An 18,028-nucleotide genomic window follows, 5' to 3' on the forward strand; every position below is an offset into this window, starting at 1 on the left:
AGACTAATTGGCTCAATCACTATCATCAGTTTCCCATGAATCATCACCACTATCCTCATCTTGATGAAGATGCGCAAATTCAGGGTCCATCAAAGCCCGCTGCATAAGCAATTCAAGAAGCTGTGGTGGGATTGAACCCATGCCAGGATCAGCCCCTGGGGGATTCTCTTCGAAATCCGGTTCTTCGAAATCTTCCTCAAAACCGAGATCTTCATCATAATCATCAAGATCACCGTAATCATCGAAATCAGGTAATTCATACGGCAAAATCTGGAAATTCACTTTGGTTCCTTTGAACATATCCCGAAGAGCAAGGAAACATTGCTCTGGTGTTTTTCCCTTCTGGAACACGTTGTCCAGGAAGCTTAATGGGCTGGGTGATATCGATTGCAAATACCTTGAAGTTAGTCAACTTCGGATAGAGACCATTTTTACAATCTGTCGCGACATTCTGAGCCAACTCCCGGATAGATGAGTTGCAGTCGGTGACATGGAGTGTCTCTAACGAGCTGGGGAATTCAGGGTGTGGTGGGAGAGAAGCTTGTGGGATGAGGATGGTCTGAAGCACGGAAAACTCGCGGAATGAGCCAACCTTGACTTGGCTAGGAGCGTTTTCCTCGGGACTATCAGCGTCCCATACTGCCATTGAGAACTCGAGGTGGAAGAGCTCAAGGGTGTCCTTGTGTACGAGGAGGGCTTCTTGGGCCTGTTTAGCATTAAACTCGGGCTCGGTGCCTGCATGGAGGATCCGTCGGTCGTTAGGATCCAAGCTGAAATTGTTGTAAGTAAATGTCTTCAGCTTCTTGCAGGCTTGTGTGAGCTTTTTGATGGCGCCAGCATCGATGTGGCAGTGGTGGAAGGACAGTTCTTTCGTCTCCAATGTTCCAGGTAGCCAGGTAGACGGGAATGATGCGTCGAAGAGATCGCCGTACTCGAAGGTCGAAAATATGACTTTGGGAAGGGTGAGGAATTTCTCGTAGAAAGCAATGTCGAAGCCAGAATGCTCGTCATCGCTTTCAATCCAGATGGACTCGAGGTTGGACAAGAACTCCGGGTTTCGGCGGAAAAGCTCGATGAATGGTTGCGTCCAGAAATAACGTACTGGCAGATGTAGTCCACGAAGATTGGGGGCCTTGTTGGCTAATAATGCAGCAAAAACTCCCAGGTCGGATTTCTCCATGGCGGAAATCCAGGCTGCCTCTTCTTGATCGGCTAATTTAAGTTCCCTAATTATGCTTTTAAAGAACTCGGGGTCCTCTGTGGGCAGAAGTTCCCGACCTCCCGGGTTGAATGGGAGAGGGAGGATGGAGATTTGATGCACATGCTTTTCAAGGTCTGGACGTTGATATATTGTTTTGGTGAAAGAGATGGTTGGGTTTGGATCGTCTCCAGCCAAACCATCATCGAAGAGATCACGGAAGAGTAAAGGTTGAGCCACCTCACGGAACTTCCGCGAAACTAAGCAAGCATTGCGTAGAGTGTCATAACCATCGGGCTTATCATCGTCATATTCGTCATCCAACTCGTTCGCTTTGTCGTCCCTATCATTCGTGCTGGGATCTCTGCTCAGTAGGTCGGAATCATCTGGGCAGACAAAAACAGACAAAATGAGATGTAGGAGCTCTATGGGAAGGCCCTGGATGTCTACCATGATTGAAGAGCTCACTGGAGGTGAATTGAGTGCTAGACCTAAGTTAGGGTTGAAGGTGGGGAAGCCAGTGAAATTATCTTCACGCGTTCTGGCGCGTGAAGACCTATCATATTATCCTAGAACGGTAGTTAGGGCTAATGAGTTAGGGCTTTGGTCCACATGCACCTCGTGCTATTCTTATTAGGTCTAGCGTCATATGCCACGTTTCCCCCGCATACATTGATAGCTGCCCTCTGTAGATATAGACGACCTTGGCCAGACCAGTAATCATAGTCTTCTGATCTAACGAGTACATCAACTTTAAAGTACCTGTATAATAATGGTAGAGTATCCGTATAAAGGTAATCCCCCATCTTCCTATTCCCTATATGAATGCTAAAAAATCCAGATCTAAGAGCAGGGACAGGATATTCAAATCACCTGATGCAACGATGTACAATTTAGGTCACCGTGAACCCGCAAAAGGAATAGTCATCATTCAGTCATAGAAAGAGCGACCCAGGTAGGTCTCTGCATAAAGTCGGTCCATCTTCCAACATCAACTGGTCAAATCTCCTCCACCTCTCGACACACTCCTCCGCACGTCAAAACGCTCCCCTACGTTCCGGACGTGCTTTATAAATATCGAAAAGTGCCTAACGCTGACATTTGATTGGTCATCGCCTTCCTGAAACCTCCTAGAATGAGGCCTGGAAATGTCACTGTCAATGACACGACCAAGCAGGTCCCAAGTAATCCGACCCATCACTAGCAATCATAATGGATTGACCAAAGGGGATTTCGTTTACGCTTCCCTGAGTCCTTTTTTCCCCCACAAATTCCAGCTGTCGGCGAGAAACTCGGAAAAGCTCATATACTCCGAGTCATCCTTCATGGTCTCGTCGCTGCACTTCTTCCTCTCTTTCAAAGCGTAGCGCCCGCTTAATTTGATTGCTATCGTCCGAGTGTTATTCTCTGTTCTTTATACAAGGAACACACTCATCAGCAAAACATCACCGAGAGAATTTGCACCTAAGGTGCATGTTTGTGCCATAATTATTGCCATACTCGTCTGCAAAAGTGTAGGTACTGAGGTCATATGCCTCCGTATCCTTCAGAATCGAGGTCACCATTTTCAACCCCATACCTCCTACGCTATCGAAGTCAATCCAAATCCTCTCGCTATGGCCACGAGTCTGATGGATCAAACATTATCCCTCAATCCTCAACAACTCGCATTGCTTCTTGCCATAACAGTCACATCGTCAAGTGCAACATCTGCAATGACTCTCATGTTTGAATTGTCAACCATGGGGGTCAACCATGGGTCCTACGGTAGGTGATACCGATATTATTGCGTTGTGTGGACGTGATGCGAAATGGCCGCTGGGGTTCAACTCGGACGGCGAAATTTACTCTGAATGACGGCCAATTGGTCACCCAGTGATCATGTGGGAGAAGACCCTCCATCTGTCGCCGTCTCTTTGGATTACCATGCCATGCCCGGTCCGACACTCCAGTCCTCATTCTGGCTCTTTGACGGAAATGCCAAGCCCAAATGTCGACACATGACGGATATCACTCTGGGATGATTATGACCTTGAGCTTGAACAATCAAAGGGATCCCCTCAGAAACTCACGAGACAACGGCTATCATCTCATGAAGACCAAGAGATACGTGTCTCGGAGAAGCCTACAAATACCTACAATGGAACTAAATTTCGAATGAAAAATATATCATAATTTACCAGAAGAATTTCCGTGTATTTGTATGTAAGATACGTAGAGAATCAGAATGATCTCAGTTTCAAGTACTTAAAATAACGAAATGCATGTTGACGTCGTCATACTTCAAATGATATGTGATTTGTAGCTTCCCCAACGTCATATTCATCCTGCAGTGCTCAGTCTTCAGCTTTGGCGAAGGCGAAATGCTCGCAGTTGACAAAAGTAGGTCCGTCCGTGCACCTAGGTAGAAACATAGTCCGTATGCAACTCGGACATTCCCTTTTAAGAAAGATTCGTATTAACTCCGGTCCAAGCTGATCAGATTGATTTCCAACGGTCATTTTCGGGCATTTATGCGTAAGCCGCAATTTTGGAATTTTTTTTTGGATTTTGATGCTTTTTTCACTGCGAGTTAGTCCGTAGTCTTGGGGAAGATATTCTCGAATTGTAAGTATATCATAAAATGATGCAGTATATTGTATATCAAAAATATATATAAAGAACAAGACAAGCCTTGCATGGCGGACTCGGTGCTTATCCAAGGCCCGACCCCGACGATCCACTCCAGGGGATCCAAATCAATTCGGCCTCGCTTTTCTTCTCTAAACCCCGAAAATACGAAATCCGAATTGCTGGACCCCCTTTAAATAGATGTCTCTGTCCTCTTAGCAAAAAATTAACTCCGATCGCGATCGATCGGAAAACTTTTGTTACGTTTGTTTGCCTCCGGGGCTTTGTCTCCGATCTCTTTCTAGTGCATTTTTCTTCCCTTCTATTTTCCCTACAACCTAGGCATCATGACGAGTGAGCGCCATCAACCAGACGCCTCGAGCAGTAATACAGATCTCGATCAATCCAACGCGGAGAAACCCCTTGACACACGCGCCGAAGAGGACACGGTCGTCGACCAACCCAACGATGCGGAGAAAGTGACGGAAAAAACAGAGGGTGCGCCTCTAGATCGCGCAACCTCACAGGCAGCAAAGATGGGCAAGAATAAGATCATAGTCGTGATGACGGCGCTTTGTGTAAGACAATCTCTGCCCATGAGCGGGCAGAAAGGCTCGGGAAATACAGGCAGCTAATTCGGTGTGACTTGCAGCTGGCGCTATTCTTGGCGGCTTTGGACATGGTATGTCTCTCTTTTTTTTATGCATTCGCTTGCTTCCGGCCTTTTTTTTTAACGTTCATCTTGCAGACGATTATTTCCACGGCCCTTCCCACTATCGCTGCGCAATTCGGTGGCTCCGAGAGCGGTTTCTCATGGATCGCATCGTCATATCTTCTCGCAAATGCCGCCTGTATCCCCCTGTGGGGCAAGATCAGTGATATCTGGGGGAGGAAGTCTATCATTGTCTTGGCAAATGTTATCTTCCTGGTTGGCAGTTTGATCTGTGCCTTGGCGCATAATATGGCCACGATCATCGCTGGTCGAGCGGTGCAGGGTGTCGGTGGTGGTGGTATCATCATCCTGGCGAATATCAGTGTCTCGGATCTCTTCAGCTTGAGGTATGATGTCGTCTAGATCTGGGGATGGAATGAAGCTAACTTCTTTGCAGAGATCGTCCGATGTACTATGGTCTTTTCGGTGCAGTCTGGGCTGTCGCAGGCGCTCTTGGCCCTGTCATCGGCGGAGCTTTCACTACAAGTGTGTCTTGGCGCTGGTGTTTCTGGCTCAACCTACCTGTTGGAGGTGTTTCGCTAGGTATTCTTATCATCTTCCTTCGCATCGAATCGCCCAAGACTCCATTCTGGGCTGGTGTGCGCTGCATTGATTGGGCAGGAACATTATTGATCATCGGTGGAACCCTGATGTTCCTCTTCGGGCTGGAGTTCGGTGGTGTCAACTATCCCTGGGCCTCACCTACTGTCATCTGCCTAATTGTCTTTGGCGTGCTCACTTGGGCTCTGGCGATGATCATGGAATGGAAGGTTGCCAAATTCCCGATTATTCCCCCACGGCTGTTTAACGAGTGGTACAACGTTCTAATCCTGCTTATCTGTTTCTGCCACGGTGCCACCTTCATCGCTGCTACCTACTATCTGCCGCTTTACTTCCAAACAGTCCTCCAGTCAACCCCCATCATGAGTGGTGTGTATGTCTTACCTCTGGTTCTGTCTCTTGCAGTGGGCTCCGCGGGTACGGGTGTCTTTATGAAGAAGACTGGTCGTTACCGCGAGCTGATCATCGGTGGCATGTCTTTCATGGCCCTTGGATTCGGTCTTTTCATCGATCTCAAGCCCTATGCTTCATGGCCCCGTATCATCATCTTCCAGTTAATCGCTGGTATCGGTATTGGTCCCAACTTCCAGGCACCATTGGTCGCTTTCCAAGCCAACATCCGTCCCTCCGACATGGCCACAGCAACAGCCACTTTCGGCTTTGTCCGTCAACTTTCCACTTCGATGTCTGTCGTCCTGGGTACTGTCATTTACCAAAACATCATGAGCAAACAATCAGCCAAGATAATCGCCGCAGTAGGCCCTAAGACCGCTGCAATTGTTTCTTCTTCCTTCGGCGGCGCCTCCAAGTCTCTCGTCCAGAGTCTTAGTCCCTCCCAGCGCGAGGTCATCCTGGGCACCTATACACATTCGCTGAACCGCATGTGGATCTTCTATACTTGCATGGCCTGTACTGGCTTGATTCTTGCTTTGCTTATTCGTCCTCGTGAGCTGACTCGTCACCATACCGTCCAGAAGACGGGTCTTGCTGAGCAAGAGCGTGCCCGTCAGGAACGTATTGACTCTGAGCGCAAGGCCGAGTCGAAGCCTGAAATCGAGGTTTAATATATCCCCGCTGGATACCTTGTTTATTTCTCTACTCTTTGGTTCTTAGCACATATTTTTCTTAAAAAGTTAATGCATATTGTTTAATCGGGTCTTGCCATTGCAGCCCAAAACCATTTCACTTGGCTTCTCCTGGCGTTATACCTTTTGCCGTTTACAAATGAGTTATGATGCATGTTGAGCCTTTGTCCATAGTAACTAAATCTAATTGCAAAAATTGCATAGACTTCTATGCAAAGTTTGATCCCTGCCTTCTTTATCTAGCTCCCTTTGTCCCTGTACTCAACTGTATAAGTACATGTCAACATCTCCAAAGCTTTGATTTATGGGAAAGATCACATGTTGTAGTATATCGCCTTCATCCCTCTCACAGCTTGCTCTCAACACAATATATAGCACTGCTATATGACACCAATCCAGACCTCATTTGAAGCGTCGGTATTGAGATCTTCATATCTCCCTCGTCCAGTGCCATGCATCGTCATAAAAGTGCCTCTGCCGGTCTATTAGCATAGCTAATATCGAGAGCATCGGTACCACACAGAAACTGATTGGTTTGGACTTATTCTATAAACTCATCAGAAAGTATATGGGCCATGTAACAAATCCTTGCCCCATAGCAAACTGAATCACACCTTCAGCATTTTGACATCTGATTAGAACCTGTTTGTGCCTCAGTCCGATGCAACAAGCTTCCTATATAAGCTTGCACTTTCTTCATGCTCTGCATCTCTCTCTGTGGCATCCACCTAGCTTCATCCAATATCTTTCTCCTCTTTGGCTTCGCTGTTATATCTTCAACCTTACTCGAGATTCAAGATCCAATACTGATCATGTCAGGTCATCTGCAAGTATAATTAGCTCTCTCTCGCTTCACTTCTTTCTCGCTCTCACCTCTCTATTTTCTCACTTTCTTTTCATAATTCTATCATTTTTCAATCATACCCGCTGCTTTCTGCCCCTGCTGGTCGATACACCACATGCTCCATCAGCCCTCACCATAGGATGTCCACGGTACGTTCTGAAAAAATTATACTTGCCTTTCAGTTGAACTGACAATAACTTACCGACTACAGTCCAGATATCTCCCGTTTCCTCCTTCACTAACACGCCGTGCAAATGACAGGGTGGAAGTTGTTCCATTCACACGGGCATCCATCCGTCCTCGTGTCTATTTTTGGAAAGTTCATAATGAAACCCAGATGATGGTTTTGGAGCAAAGCTCCGTGGTGCAGAGTGACGGGCTCGTGATTACGAAAGGGCTAGGAAGGTTTGCAGGAAACCTTCGAAGAATCCAGCACTGGAACGAGGACAAGAAGGCCCAAAGCCAGCTGCTCAGAATAAGGCGATCTACAGGGATACCACGTCGAATGCACATTGTACACCGACACAGCGAATCTTGAATTCAACTTCTTCCCAAGACGCAAGCTGAATTTCAACTACGAAGCCAAAGCCGCCATATGAGAACACTTGTGATCTTCGATCGACCTCACTAGGTAGCAAGGACGCATATCCCGGGAAATCTCCAAATTCCTACGAGCGAAGGGGGTCGTCGTTCACTGCAAGCCTGCAGGCCCACTGACACAAGCTCAAGGATCTGGAAGACCTAGAGCAGCTCTGGGGAGAGTCAACTCACGGAAAAAGGCTCCGTGTCGAGCGTAAACAGGATGCCAATGTCCTCGCCGATTACTGGAACGAGGCTATATTTGCATATTTCACGTCGATTGAAGTCCGTTCTGATGCTTTGAGGCTCAATCGGTGTCATCTCACGCCGTGCCCCTGCCCGCGCTGTTTCTTCTGGCTCCAAAGCCTGGTCATGTCAGGCCCGATGTGGTGCACCGAGTGTACTCACCCCCACCAGTCTTATGCGCCAAACGATCTCGATGGCAAGCCCAGCACTTGAAATTCATAGTTCATCGTCTTGATCTCTGTGACCCTAGCCCGGATGGTCTACGAACGCTGGCGTCCCAGCTCGCTCTCAGAGAATACGAAGTTGAGAAGCGAGAACGTGTTCGACCGGCAATCTGCCGGCACACCATGTTGTTGATAATGCAACATGAGAGTCGAAGATAGTCAGGTTTGTGAGTGGCAGATTCGTTCTCATCAAGACATCACAACCTCGCTCAGCTAAGATGACAAGTGCCTCTACACATAACTCAAGGCATTCCTCGGCCTCAATTTCCACGAGGTGTCCTACTAGCAAGTATGAAACATCCGCCCAAGCACATCCCACATTTGGAGATTCAAATCTGAAGGGAGCCTCTTACCATGTCATCTTGAAGCATTTTTGCTGGCGAAACTGGAAGTGGTGGAGGTCATGCTTGGAGTTGGTCCAGTTTACAAGCTGTGATTCTAAACGGTTGCTTTTCGGGAAATCCGACGCTTTCCCTCCTGCCCCTTCACCAATTTTTGGCAGTCTCCTCTTACTGTATACGTAATTCAGGTGCACGACACGTTTGCGACATGAAAATTCCAAATTCTCCATGAGGGATTATGTCGTGAAGAGCCGCCAAAGCTCAGAGGGCGCCGAGAAATCTCACCGCATAGTAACACGGACTTTGGAGTGGATGAGAAGCTTCAAGAAACGCTTTCTGTTGGGACTAAATTTACCGATGACTGGGTATGCCACTCTTGTAATTTATAAGTATATGTATGCTCTATGGTTCTTTTATACTTTAGAATTGTATACTTTATGATTGAGTGCCCCAAGATCAGCTCACCTCGAGGGGGTTATACACTTTACCGAGAGTCGTATCCTGGGTAGTCTACCCACTGTACTTAATCGCCTGTACGCTCAAATAGACTTACTGGCCTAGTGGTTTTGTTCGAAGCTCCCAGACAAAGAAAAAGGTTATACGGAGTAGAGAGATGAGGGAGAAAAAAAGAAATCGACAGTTGCAGGGTTCGAACCTGCGCCCTCGAAAGGACTAGATAGCAAGAAAGGAATTCACTATTATGGAATTAGTTGGTGATCAGGGTAATTTATATCAGGACGAAACATACAGTCTAGCGCGTTAGACCACTCCGCCAAACTGCCGGCAGTATATTTGTGGAGTGAAGGCAAGTCTCTAAGAATATGTGGCTGGAGAACAATTTGAAAAGGCGGTGAAAGGGGGTCACAGCACAGAAAAAAAGAATCGACAGTTGCAGGGTTCGAACCTGCGCCCTCGAAAGGACTAGATAGCATGAAAGGTATTCAAGTCTAGCGCGTTAGACCACTCCGCCAAACTGCCAATTTGGATGAAAGATGGGAAGAGGCCATGATTCATATTTCCATCTCACAACTAACTATCCAATTTACAAAAAGGGTATTCCAATGTGCTAGGTACACTAACTCCGCCGGATATTACCTGCGCATAGATAGTGCTTTTAAATCAAGTTTTTACAATCATACAATGTATAAAGGGTGTGAACGATACATGTAGATAGGGAGCACACTCACTCTTATTGAACATCATCCGAACAACGGTTAGGGCATTTTAATATCTTGTAGACTATCTAAGATGGCAAAGAACATTGAATCGTTGGAATCCAATAGAAACCAGGGTATCTATGGATAATAATCAGGGTCAGTAAGCAAGACTATTTTGTTACCGAGTGCTGAAACTCATTATTGAGAAATCCTGACTCAAGGCATGCTAGATCGTATCACAGCAAGGTTTTTAGAATCATGGTCTTTTTCTTTTCCTGATTTTTTTTGAGATCGCTTCCCCGTTGCCATCAGTGTATGCCTGTCAGGAAAGGCTTCTCATACCAGATGAGCTTGATCATCCTCCGACACCCACGATCGATGTACATGTATGTATCTTCATTGAAACCCGGAGTGCCGTGGCCCGGGCGTCAGGATGTCTTTCTCCGATGGGTGATAGCTCAGTTCCAACATACACTTTGTCTTCTGATATATCTTGAAGCCTAAAGCATAGATTGAGGTGTTGAATGGTAATTCGGAAGCCATTTACAAGTGCTCGGCGAGCTTTCTGGTATTGCCCTAATATCCAACGTAATTCGTTGTCGATTCTTGGAGCGGGTTTGTCTGATTCATCTTTGTCCAAGGCTTGCTGCAAAACCTGCGTAGTGCCAGATGCTTCGGCAGGGATACCAGGCGCTTTGGTGACCTCCTTGACAATACCCTCATCTACGTCACCCAGGCTTTCATGTAGATCGCAACCTTGGCTGCTTGGCTGAGATAATTGGAATTTTGGTTTGATAGAAAGTTCTCCCAGAACCATCTGACTTAAGCAAGGATTTCAGGCGGTACGCAATACACCACGTGTTTCGATCTTTGGATAAGGACGCCTTTGGCGGAGATGATTGTACTTCCTTGTCGGAAGCATATATGATAGAACAAGGGCTATATGTCTCAAAAGGTCTCTTCTCGCTGGGTTGAAAGTCCCTCGTCACTTTCAAAGATTCTCCCAGTGGACTAGGCGTTGAGTGTTGGCTTCTGAAGCTAGAAGCTGTTTTTCTGTTCTAAGAGACCTTCCTACCACAAGAATCGCAACGGCGACTTAGTTACATCATGCAGGTCTGGACATCCAATTCTGCGGATAAAGTGAATTTCATAAAATCTACAGTTTGGGTTACAATTGCGGCCAGGAAGCACGAGTCGGCGACATTTGAGGGAACAAAATATGATGTCAAAACATCAGATGTGGCGTCTCTAGGCCCTGTACAAGAGTCTTTGTTTTAGATTGTCTCAACATGAGCAAATAAAATTGGATCAGCTAAAACACCTCTCGAAGAGAAAAGGAGCTCTGAAAGCCCTCTGATATTGGTTGTTCGAGGATAAAATTGAGGGTCACCTATAGACTTGGGTAGCGCCTTAGATGTCATCGAAGCATTTTAGATGTGTTTTGTTTTACGTTGCAAGACTGAAATCAGTTGGTACAGTCAATTTTGATCTGTCGATCACATAGAAGGTTGAAACAGCACACATTTCCCAAGAGGTCTAAGAAGCTGCCTCATAGATAGCGAAGATAGTAAAACTTGATGATCTGGATGCCTCTATAATGGCCATATCTTGCAAAATGGAGGAGCAGAGAAAGTCGGGCAATCAATAAGGCGAGAGGGTGGCTTCATAGAACCACACTCAAGGGGAGCTCTACACATCACACGGACATGATCATTAATACAACTATCCAGTCCCCCAATACTCCAAGATTCTAGGGAAAGATCACCTTTTCTCACGCTCATCACCTATTTCCATCAATTTCTTTCAAGAATACTGCATAAAAGTGAAGTAAAAGCGCGGTCAAAGCAAAGTGAGAGAAGGGTCAGAGAAATATAAGTGACGTTCAAGTGGAATATGAAGGATACTAGAGGACCTTTGGGTCAGTACTAAAAGACTATGGAATGAAAGTGAGGCGGTGACGCATATGTAGCAATATCTATGACTTGTATCAAATTTTAATAAGTACAACACTCAAGGGTGCCATATCTTCATCAAGCAAGACCGCATGTTCAAATCCATTATTCAAGCGAGAGAGCTAGATCAGTTTTATTGACATGTTAGCGGGGTAATACAGTATCCTTTCTTCTTGTCTGTTAGACCTCACTTATAAATGCCTTGCTTTTCATAGATTGACGGATCAAGACTTCCTTCTCTTCCTCCTCCACCTCCATTGCATCCCCGCCCCAACAACTCGCCAGTAGCCACAGCAAAGTGGTTTCTCGATATCAGTAGGGGAGAGGGGCCTTTTTTGCACCCTTTGACCGAACCATCGAATTGTACGCCGTGATGTGGCAGAGGAGTGGATGAGGCTGTCAAGTTTCCAGCATCTCTCGACCATCTGCGAGTGCCTCGCCTTTCTTATTTCTGGTTTTTGGCCCCATGGAACAGAAACTAATACTGGAGAGGCTGAGATGTTCAGAGATGTGGTGTCATTCGATCGAGCCTGCGATATCATCTATAACGTCTCAAAAGTCAGAAAATGGTGGAGCTCCGAATTGGATTTCCTGCATCTCGATCCCGCAAACACGCATCGGACGCCATGTCAGAAGATGAGCCGAAGCATGAGTTTGAGGAAGGCAGCAGTATATTTGACCAGGGTCTCGTTCAGCTTCCGTCAAGTGGCCGTTGCGGATGCGGTTCGTCACCTCCTCGCCAGCTTCGATAATTTTTTGAAAGCTCATCGCCGTGTCCATGGGCTGACTGGCGTCAATGTGACTCGCGTACGTGCCTTTCTTTCAGGTGCTTCTGCAGTGCTGACATCTGTTAGGAGACCCGGGATGCCTCCTGGTGGGTCTCCAGCCGTGTTTCATTGGTGGTCCCTAACCCTGCCGTCCCTACCTCTACCCTCGAGTTCGCCAAATTGGCCAACGAGGCCACGCAACACCCCCAGCTCCATGTGACTGAGGAGACGGCACGAAGCTGGTACACCGGTGTTGTGGCCTTTCGCCAAGGTATTCAGGACCTTGTGGATGATGCCAAGGCAGAGAGCCTTGAGGAAGATGTGACTCAGTGCCTCGATGCCCATATGGGCATTTTCCCTCTGAACCCCCGCATTTAAGGGTGTGTTCTCGTCCTCTTTTCGCTGGCGTTGCGGTGGTGTCCCTTGGTGTTTTCTGGGTTTTTTCTGTGTCTCTTCTGCTTTGTCCGCCGTGGTGAGACGGTCTGGACAATTATTTGTAACATCCAATTTTCGGCACCGTTCCGGGTTTGGTTCGGTGATTCAATATCAACCATTCTGCTTTTTCTTGATTCATTTGTATCTTGCTATCATTTCTGGTGCATTTGTCATATCGTCCTCTGGGACCTAAAAAATCAAGCGAGATCAGCACGACCAGGCATCGAAACAGGGCCGGAACGAAACAGGTCACTTACAGACTCGCAAGGCTTATGCAGATGGTTGCAATGCTGGTAGTTCTTACTATCGTAAGTCTCTGCAAAACAACGAATGGAGAAAACCTATAGGGACCGCGAGTCAGTGTCGGTCCACCCCTGAAGAGACACCCGTAAGCACGTTATACACTAGGTAAACTGCCGTAAGATAGGCCGTACTAGCTTATAGGGAAAATTGCGAATAGGAGGTATGATAGGAAGGTGCCGATTCGATACTAGTATAACCACGAAAAAGGACCAAAAAGAAGGCTATTTAACAACGAAGTAGTGGATTAAAAGTAAGAAAGATAAAGAAAACAAAAGGGAAAAGACTATACAGAAAATATAAATAAACCTAGTCGCGTTACTATAGAATACCTATCACGACGCGGAAATAGGAGGGAACTATAAGGGTTATACCTTCCTTATAAACCACCCTAATAAAACAAGACGGATTTAGATTATATTAACTACTTAATAGCCTCCTTATTATATCTGAATTCCACGTGCGACTGTCGTGATTGGACACTGATTCTGCCTTCTTTCCTGGCCCATTGCTGCATGTTCGGATATCGTGTCTCCTTCTCGTGATATTTACCAGTCATTAGTATGTTCAAACACTGTAGCCCTATTTTGAAAGAAAGTCGCTCGTTTCCAGCTTTTTATCAGCCTCTTTGTTCGCAGCATAGTTTTAGCCAGACCTTTCAGACTCATCTCGACCTTATCGATATCTTGGGGTGGTATAGTTTATTGACAAGTAGAGGTAGTGACCGGCTCTAGTCATCGGCCCCAGCCAGCTAGCTCACTCGGCGTATAAACCTCAGAAACTCTCGAAGGTTGAGGCCCGTCCGTTACTCAGGAGTAGTTGAATAGAATCCTAGCAACGTTGTCGAGCTGTGAACCTAGAGAAACAAATCAGGTCACAAGAACAAAGAGCCTCAAACGGCCTGTAAGTCGGTGTATCATATGGGCTGTACCGGACGGACACATCAAGGCGGGGTTGGGTATACTGTAATAGATCAATCTCGTCGCCCGGGTATTCTAGCGATCGATAATTCGACGGAATGATTCGGTGGATAATGGACGGATCTGTCGATAAAATTCCGGGATGGACAATCAATGAGAAGCTAGGAGCAATAGAAACATGGTAGTGGATGGAAACATCCGGAGTGCTGCCGTATTGCCACATTGAGACCTCAGGTTACATTCATGGATGAGGCTAATGAGGCTCATGAGGCTCAGTACATCGGCCCGAGAACCTGGACCCGGTAAAAGGCCTATCCACTCCGGTTTTCCCCTTGTCTCCCCTCAATTCTCCACTTATCAGTTCCAGTCCACGTCACATATTGTATCATCTGGCCTAAACAATACATATTCGGGACTTGTGATCGACTCGATTGTCTAAACCACGATTACTACACTGCCCGGTTCACCTCTTATTGGTCAGCACGATGCCATCTCGTACCAAAATCCCTCGAACACTGTGGCTTGCAATAAGGTGCAGCAAAGTCACATTTCCTTCCACTCACTAGTTGGGCTCTTTAACGTAGCATCACCGTTGGATTTCCAATTTATAAATCTCCTATCCCCATCCGGGCGATCCAACTCACCAGAGGTATCCTGCCCATTACTTTACCTCTATAGTACCAACAATGGCGTGGTCTCCAGTCAACATCTCCTCGAATTCTTCTAGTATCTCTGGCCACGGTCGGAGTGCGAGAGATCTACACTATCCCTATGCAGCTGCTGCTCATCAGTACCCTCCCTCACTAGCGACAGAGCCATCAATGTTCTCCGACAACCAATCTCCGTGCAATACACTCACGCAACACCCCTTCCCGCCAGTTCATCACAGCTACCCCGTGCCTTTTGCCTCGGCCCATGCCGAAATCAATCCTCCCAATCACAACACGGTACACTATTCCTTGGCTGGAAACAGTAGACCTGGTCAGTCCTCAACCATGGCCTATCTCTGCTCTGGACATAGTACTGCATATACTCCGCCATCGGCATCAGGGGTCTCCACTCCCTCTATGCAAGACATCCCCAAGTCAGGTGTGAGTAGACGGGAAGTCCAGACTCTCTGTGGCGCAGGGCGAACACTCAAACAAAAACACTCGCAAGCCTTCCCTCTACCGTCAAACTAGTATATCATCGCTGGGCTAACATCATCCATGTTCTTCTAGGGAACTTCGCGGCACGTACCAATGCAATTGGAGAGACTGCAAATATCGCGGCGTCTTCTCCCGCAAGGGAGTCCTCATGCGTCATATAGAAACGCAGCATGTCGCACCGCGCTCATTTGACTGCCCAGTCTGTGGCAATCTCTTCTGTCGACGGGACAATCTGACGGAGCACCTAGGCAGAGTTCATCGCAAGCGAACCTGATGGGATTCCAGTTTGTAGCGCTGGAGTCACTGGGAGAATTTGGGTGAAGTGTGAATTATGGTTGATCGGTTTGATGTGGAGATTTGATGATACCCAGGGCGTTGGAACCTGTTTTATTTTATCGTCTTTTTTCTTTTTTTCTTTTTGCATGATTTTCTGGTTGGTTGGGGGTCATAGTGCAATGGGTGGAACGGAGCAGGACAATAATTATTAATGTAGTGATGATAATAGGAGAGCACTGCGCCCCATCCTTTGCATATACGAGCCCTGCATATGTGGCTCCCGTCACATGCAAGAGGTGCTTCCCTGGGTATGCCCCAACATTCGGGTCTCTTTTGCATGATTTCCGGGGTAAATGCGGGATCGATCTGTACACCTTCAGCCGTACCAACTTCCCGGAACCCTCACTTGACGGTAAAACGTCCCGTCAACATCGGAACATTTAAATATCCCGTGCTATGGCTATGACTACATTGGACCCCTTGGAGTAGATAATCCAACAATAATTTAAATATCTCAATGGTTTTAACCCCCGAGGCGCTAAACCTCTTTGATGCAATGTAACCCTGATCCCTGACACACATCCATGTTCAATCCATCTGTGCTTCACATAGTGAGGCTTTTTGGACAAATTCCCCGTTGCCATCAGAGTCTAACTGCATGACGAAAGAAATCGTAAAAGGAGAAAGACATCGACATAAAAAAAATGATATAAAGTGTCAAAAAAAGAAAATCAGGAAGGAGCGTCTGCCGATCTCTCGTATATTCCAATCAGCCTTGGGGACTCCGCGTGGACATGAATATCCCAAGATCTGCGTTTTGCAGATAAGACAAGTCAACCAAGCAGGACAAGCTTGTTGGATTGGACAAGAGCCAATTCTTATTACACCCGGGTTGATGGAAATGAAAATAGTATGTCAAAGCTTCAGCCGCGTGTGCATTCCACGTCCCCAGGGTGAATTACACTGTATGCCCCATGTAAGCTAGTAACGACCTAACCAAGTTCGAGGGTCATCATGCGTGTCGATCACTCTTCGCCCCCCTAATTTGAAATTTCGTTCAGCGTCAATGCTGTATTAGTTTGGTTGGCTTGACGTCTGCAGGAATATCACACTTCAAATGATCCTTCTGTCCCTTTGGCTTCCCGATTTTCTGGGAAGACCGAGAAAATAAAGTCACAAATGATAAGTTTCCAGTAGCCAAGGAGTGAAATACCAGGATGTTATACTCAGCCCACTAAAAGAAAGTGACAACCAATGATGCCTGTTGTATTTGGAATCGTGGTGCTTGGCCCTCCAGAAATACTGAACTTGACTCGACGCAGGAGATAATCCCTGTTTCTAGAACGTAAGATATGTTTTCTAGAGCGAAAGGTGAGTCTTCTGGAACAAATCCGGGGGTCAATCCAGTTGCGTCCGTCTGGTCAGGTTTGATCCCACCTGTTTTTTTCTTTTTCCTCTTTTCATTTGCCCACCTTCCTCTATTCGTAGCGTGTAATCTCCCAAACTACGTCTTTTAGTTGAAATTCGCATCCAGTGTGCCCTAAACTACATTAACTTGAGTTGTATAAATAGTCCGGTCCCCGTCATCGACTCAAAGAAGTATTCTCCTACATCACCGCCCACTCATCATTCCTATGATAGGATTCTCTCCACTTTATCAACGCTGATCCTCTACATTCAGGTCGGCCATTATACATATGATGGCATGGTCAACACGTAACACCCCAATTACCCCGGAGGCCGGGTTTCCGTGGTCCAATGCCGAGTTGGAGAATTGGAGTCCCGATCATCTCCATCTCAAACAACCCGAAGCTCTTTTCATGCCTCGTTCCCCTGCTCTATCTATCACCGCGAGGACACCCGTCACTCGACCTCTGGCATACAACTATCAGTTGCAGCTGCCATTCACACAGTCCCCCTCCACACCAACTGCCCTTGGGGCTATGCTATCCCCCACTCCTTCGTCGTCGTATCTAGATCCAGGCACCATCAAGCATTCCGTCAACAACCACAGTCCAAGATCTGTTCCTGCCCCAGCTCTCGGCACCGTACCCGCCCTTTCTCCAGCAAGCAACTACGACACTGGATATTCTAGTTCTTGGGATGATCTTCCAGTCTCAACCCCCATTATACAAGAGACACTTGAGTCGGATGAAGCGAGCAATGAGCTTAGCCAGAACAAAAGGTCTCGTACTCTGCGCGGTGGAGGCAAAATAAAGTATGTTTTTTTACTCTTGCAATGTCCTTTTCCTGAGACTATCGTGATCCTTGTATGCATATACTGAACGCATTTCGTCTAGGGCCAGGGACAGTGAGAGTTACGGAACTTTCAAATGCGAATGGAAGGGCTGTCGATATGACCGTCTCTTCTCGCGCAAAGGAGTCCTTATGCGCCACATTGAGACTCAGCATGTGACTCCGGGGGCTTTCAAGTGTCCCGATCCCGGATGTGGCCGTGCTTTCAATCGACGGGAGAATCTGAAAGCACATAGACAAACGATTCACCATGAATTTTTCTGAATATGCGGGATGGAATACGATGAATGCCTTGATGTTAGGAGTTTAGAATATTCGGTTTACTTTCATACACTTGGTGATATATACTTCGGCTAGAGTGGAGTTCGGATCGGATTTTTATGTTGGAATATATATCGTGACTTTTTCCTTGTTGAC

The 18,028-nt window shown here is 46.7% G+C and overlaps 4 protein-coding genes across 4 annotated transcripts; 3 read left to right on the forward strand and 1 right to left on the reverse strand.

Moving 5' to 3' along the window:
- Window positions 1–12: 12 nt before the first annotated feature.
- On the reverse strand, window positions 13–1,651 carry N7500_009972 (uncharacterized protein; the record flags this gene model as incomplete). The annotated part of the gene is made up of 2 exons (XM_056681110.1): window positions 13–342; window positions 398–1,651. 2 exons carry the CDS (start codon window positions 1,649–1,651, stop codon window positions 13–15), a joined length of 1,584 nt encoding a protein of 527 aa, XP_056528492.1.
- Window positions 1,652–4,155: 2,504 nt separating this feature from the next.
- Window positions 4,156–6,145, forward strand: N7500_009973 (MDR family MFS transporter; the record flags this gene model as incomplete). Its single annotated transcript, XM_056681111.1, has 4 exons — window positions 4,156–4,386; window positions 4,461–4,490; window positions 4,557–4,867; window positions 4,918–6,145. The coding sequence occupies 4 exons, from the start codon at window positions 4,156–4,158 to the stop codon at window positions 6,143–6,145; spliced, it is 1,800 nt and encodes a 599-aa protein (XP_056528493.1).
- An 8,472-nt stretch (window positions 6,146–14,617) lies between these two features.
- N7500_009974 (uncharacterized protein) lies at window positions 14,618–15,353 on the forward strand (the record flags this gene model as incomplete). The annotated part of the gene is made up of 2 exons (XM_056681112.1): window positions 14,618–15,015; window positions 15,152–15,353. 2 exons carry the CDS (start codon window positions 14,618–14,620, stop codon window positions 15,351–15,353), a joined length of 600 nt encoding a protein of 199 aa, XP_056528494.1.
- Window positions 15,354–17,052: 1,699 nt separating this feature from the next.
- On the forward strand, window positions 17,053–17,875 carry N7500_009975 (uncharacterized protein; the record flags this gene model as incomplete). Its single annotated transcript, XM_056681113.1, has 2 exons — window positions 17,053–17,573; window positions 17,656–17,875. 2 exons carry the CDS (start codon window positions 17,053–17,055, stop codon window positions 17,873–17,875), a joined length of 741 nt encoding a protein of 246 aa, XP_056528495.1.
- Window positions 17,876–18,028: the final 153 nt, after the last annotated feature.

The sequence above is a fragment of the Penicillium coprophilum genome (assembly GCF_028826855.1).
Source record: "Penicillium coprophilum strain IBT 35676 chromosome Unknown utg000006l_segment0_segment0, whole genome shotgun sequence".
NCBI lineage: Eukaryota > Fungi > Ascomycota > Eurotiomycetes > Eurotiales > Aspergillaceae > Penicillium > Penicillium coprophilum.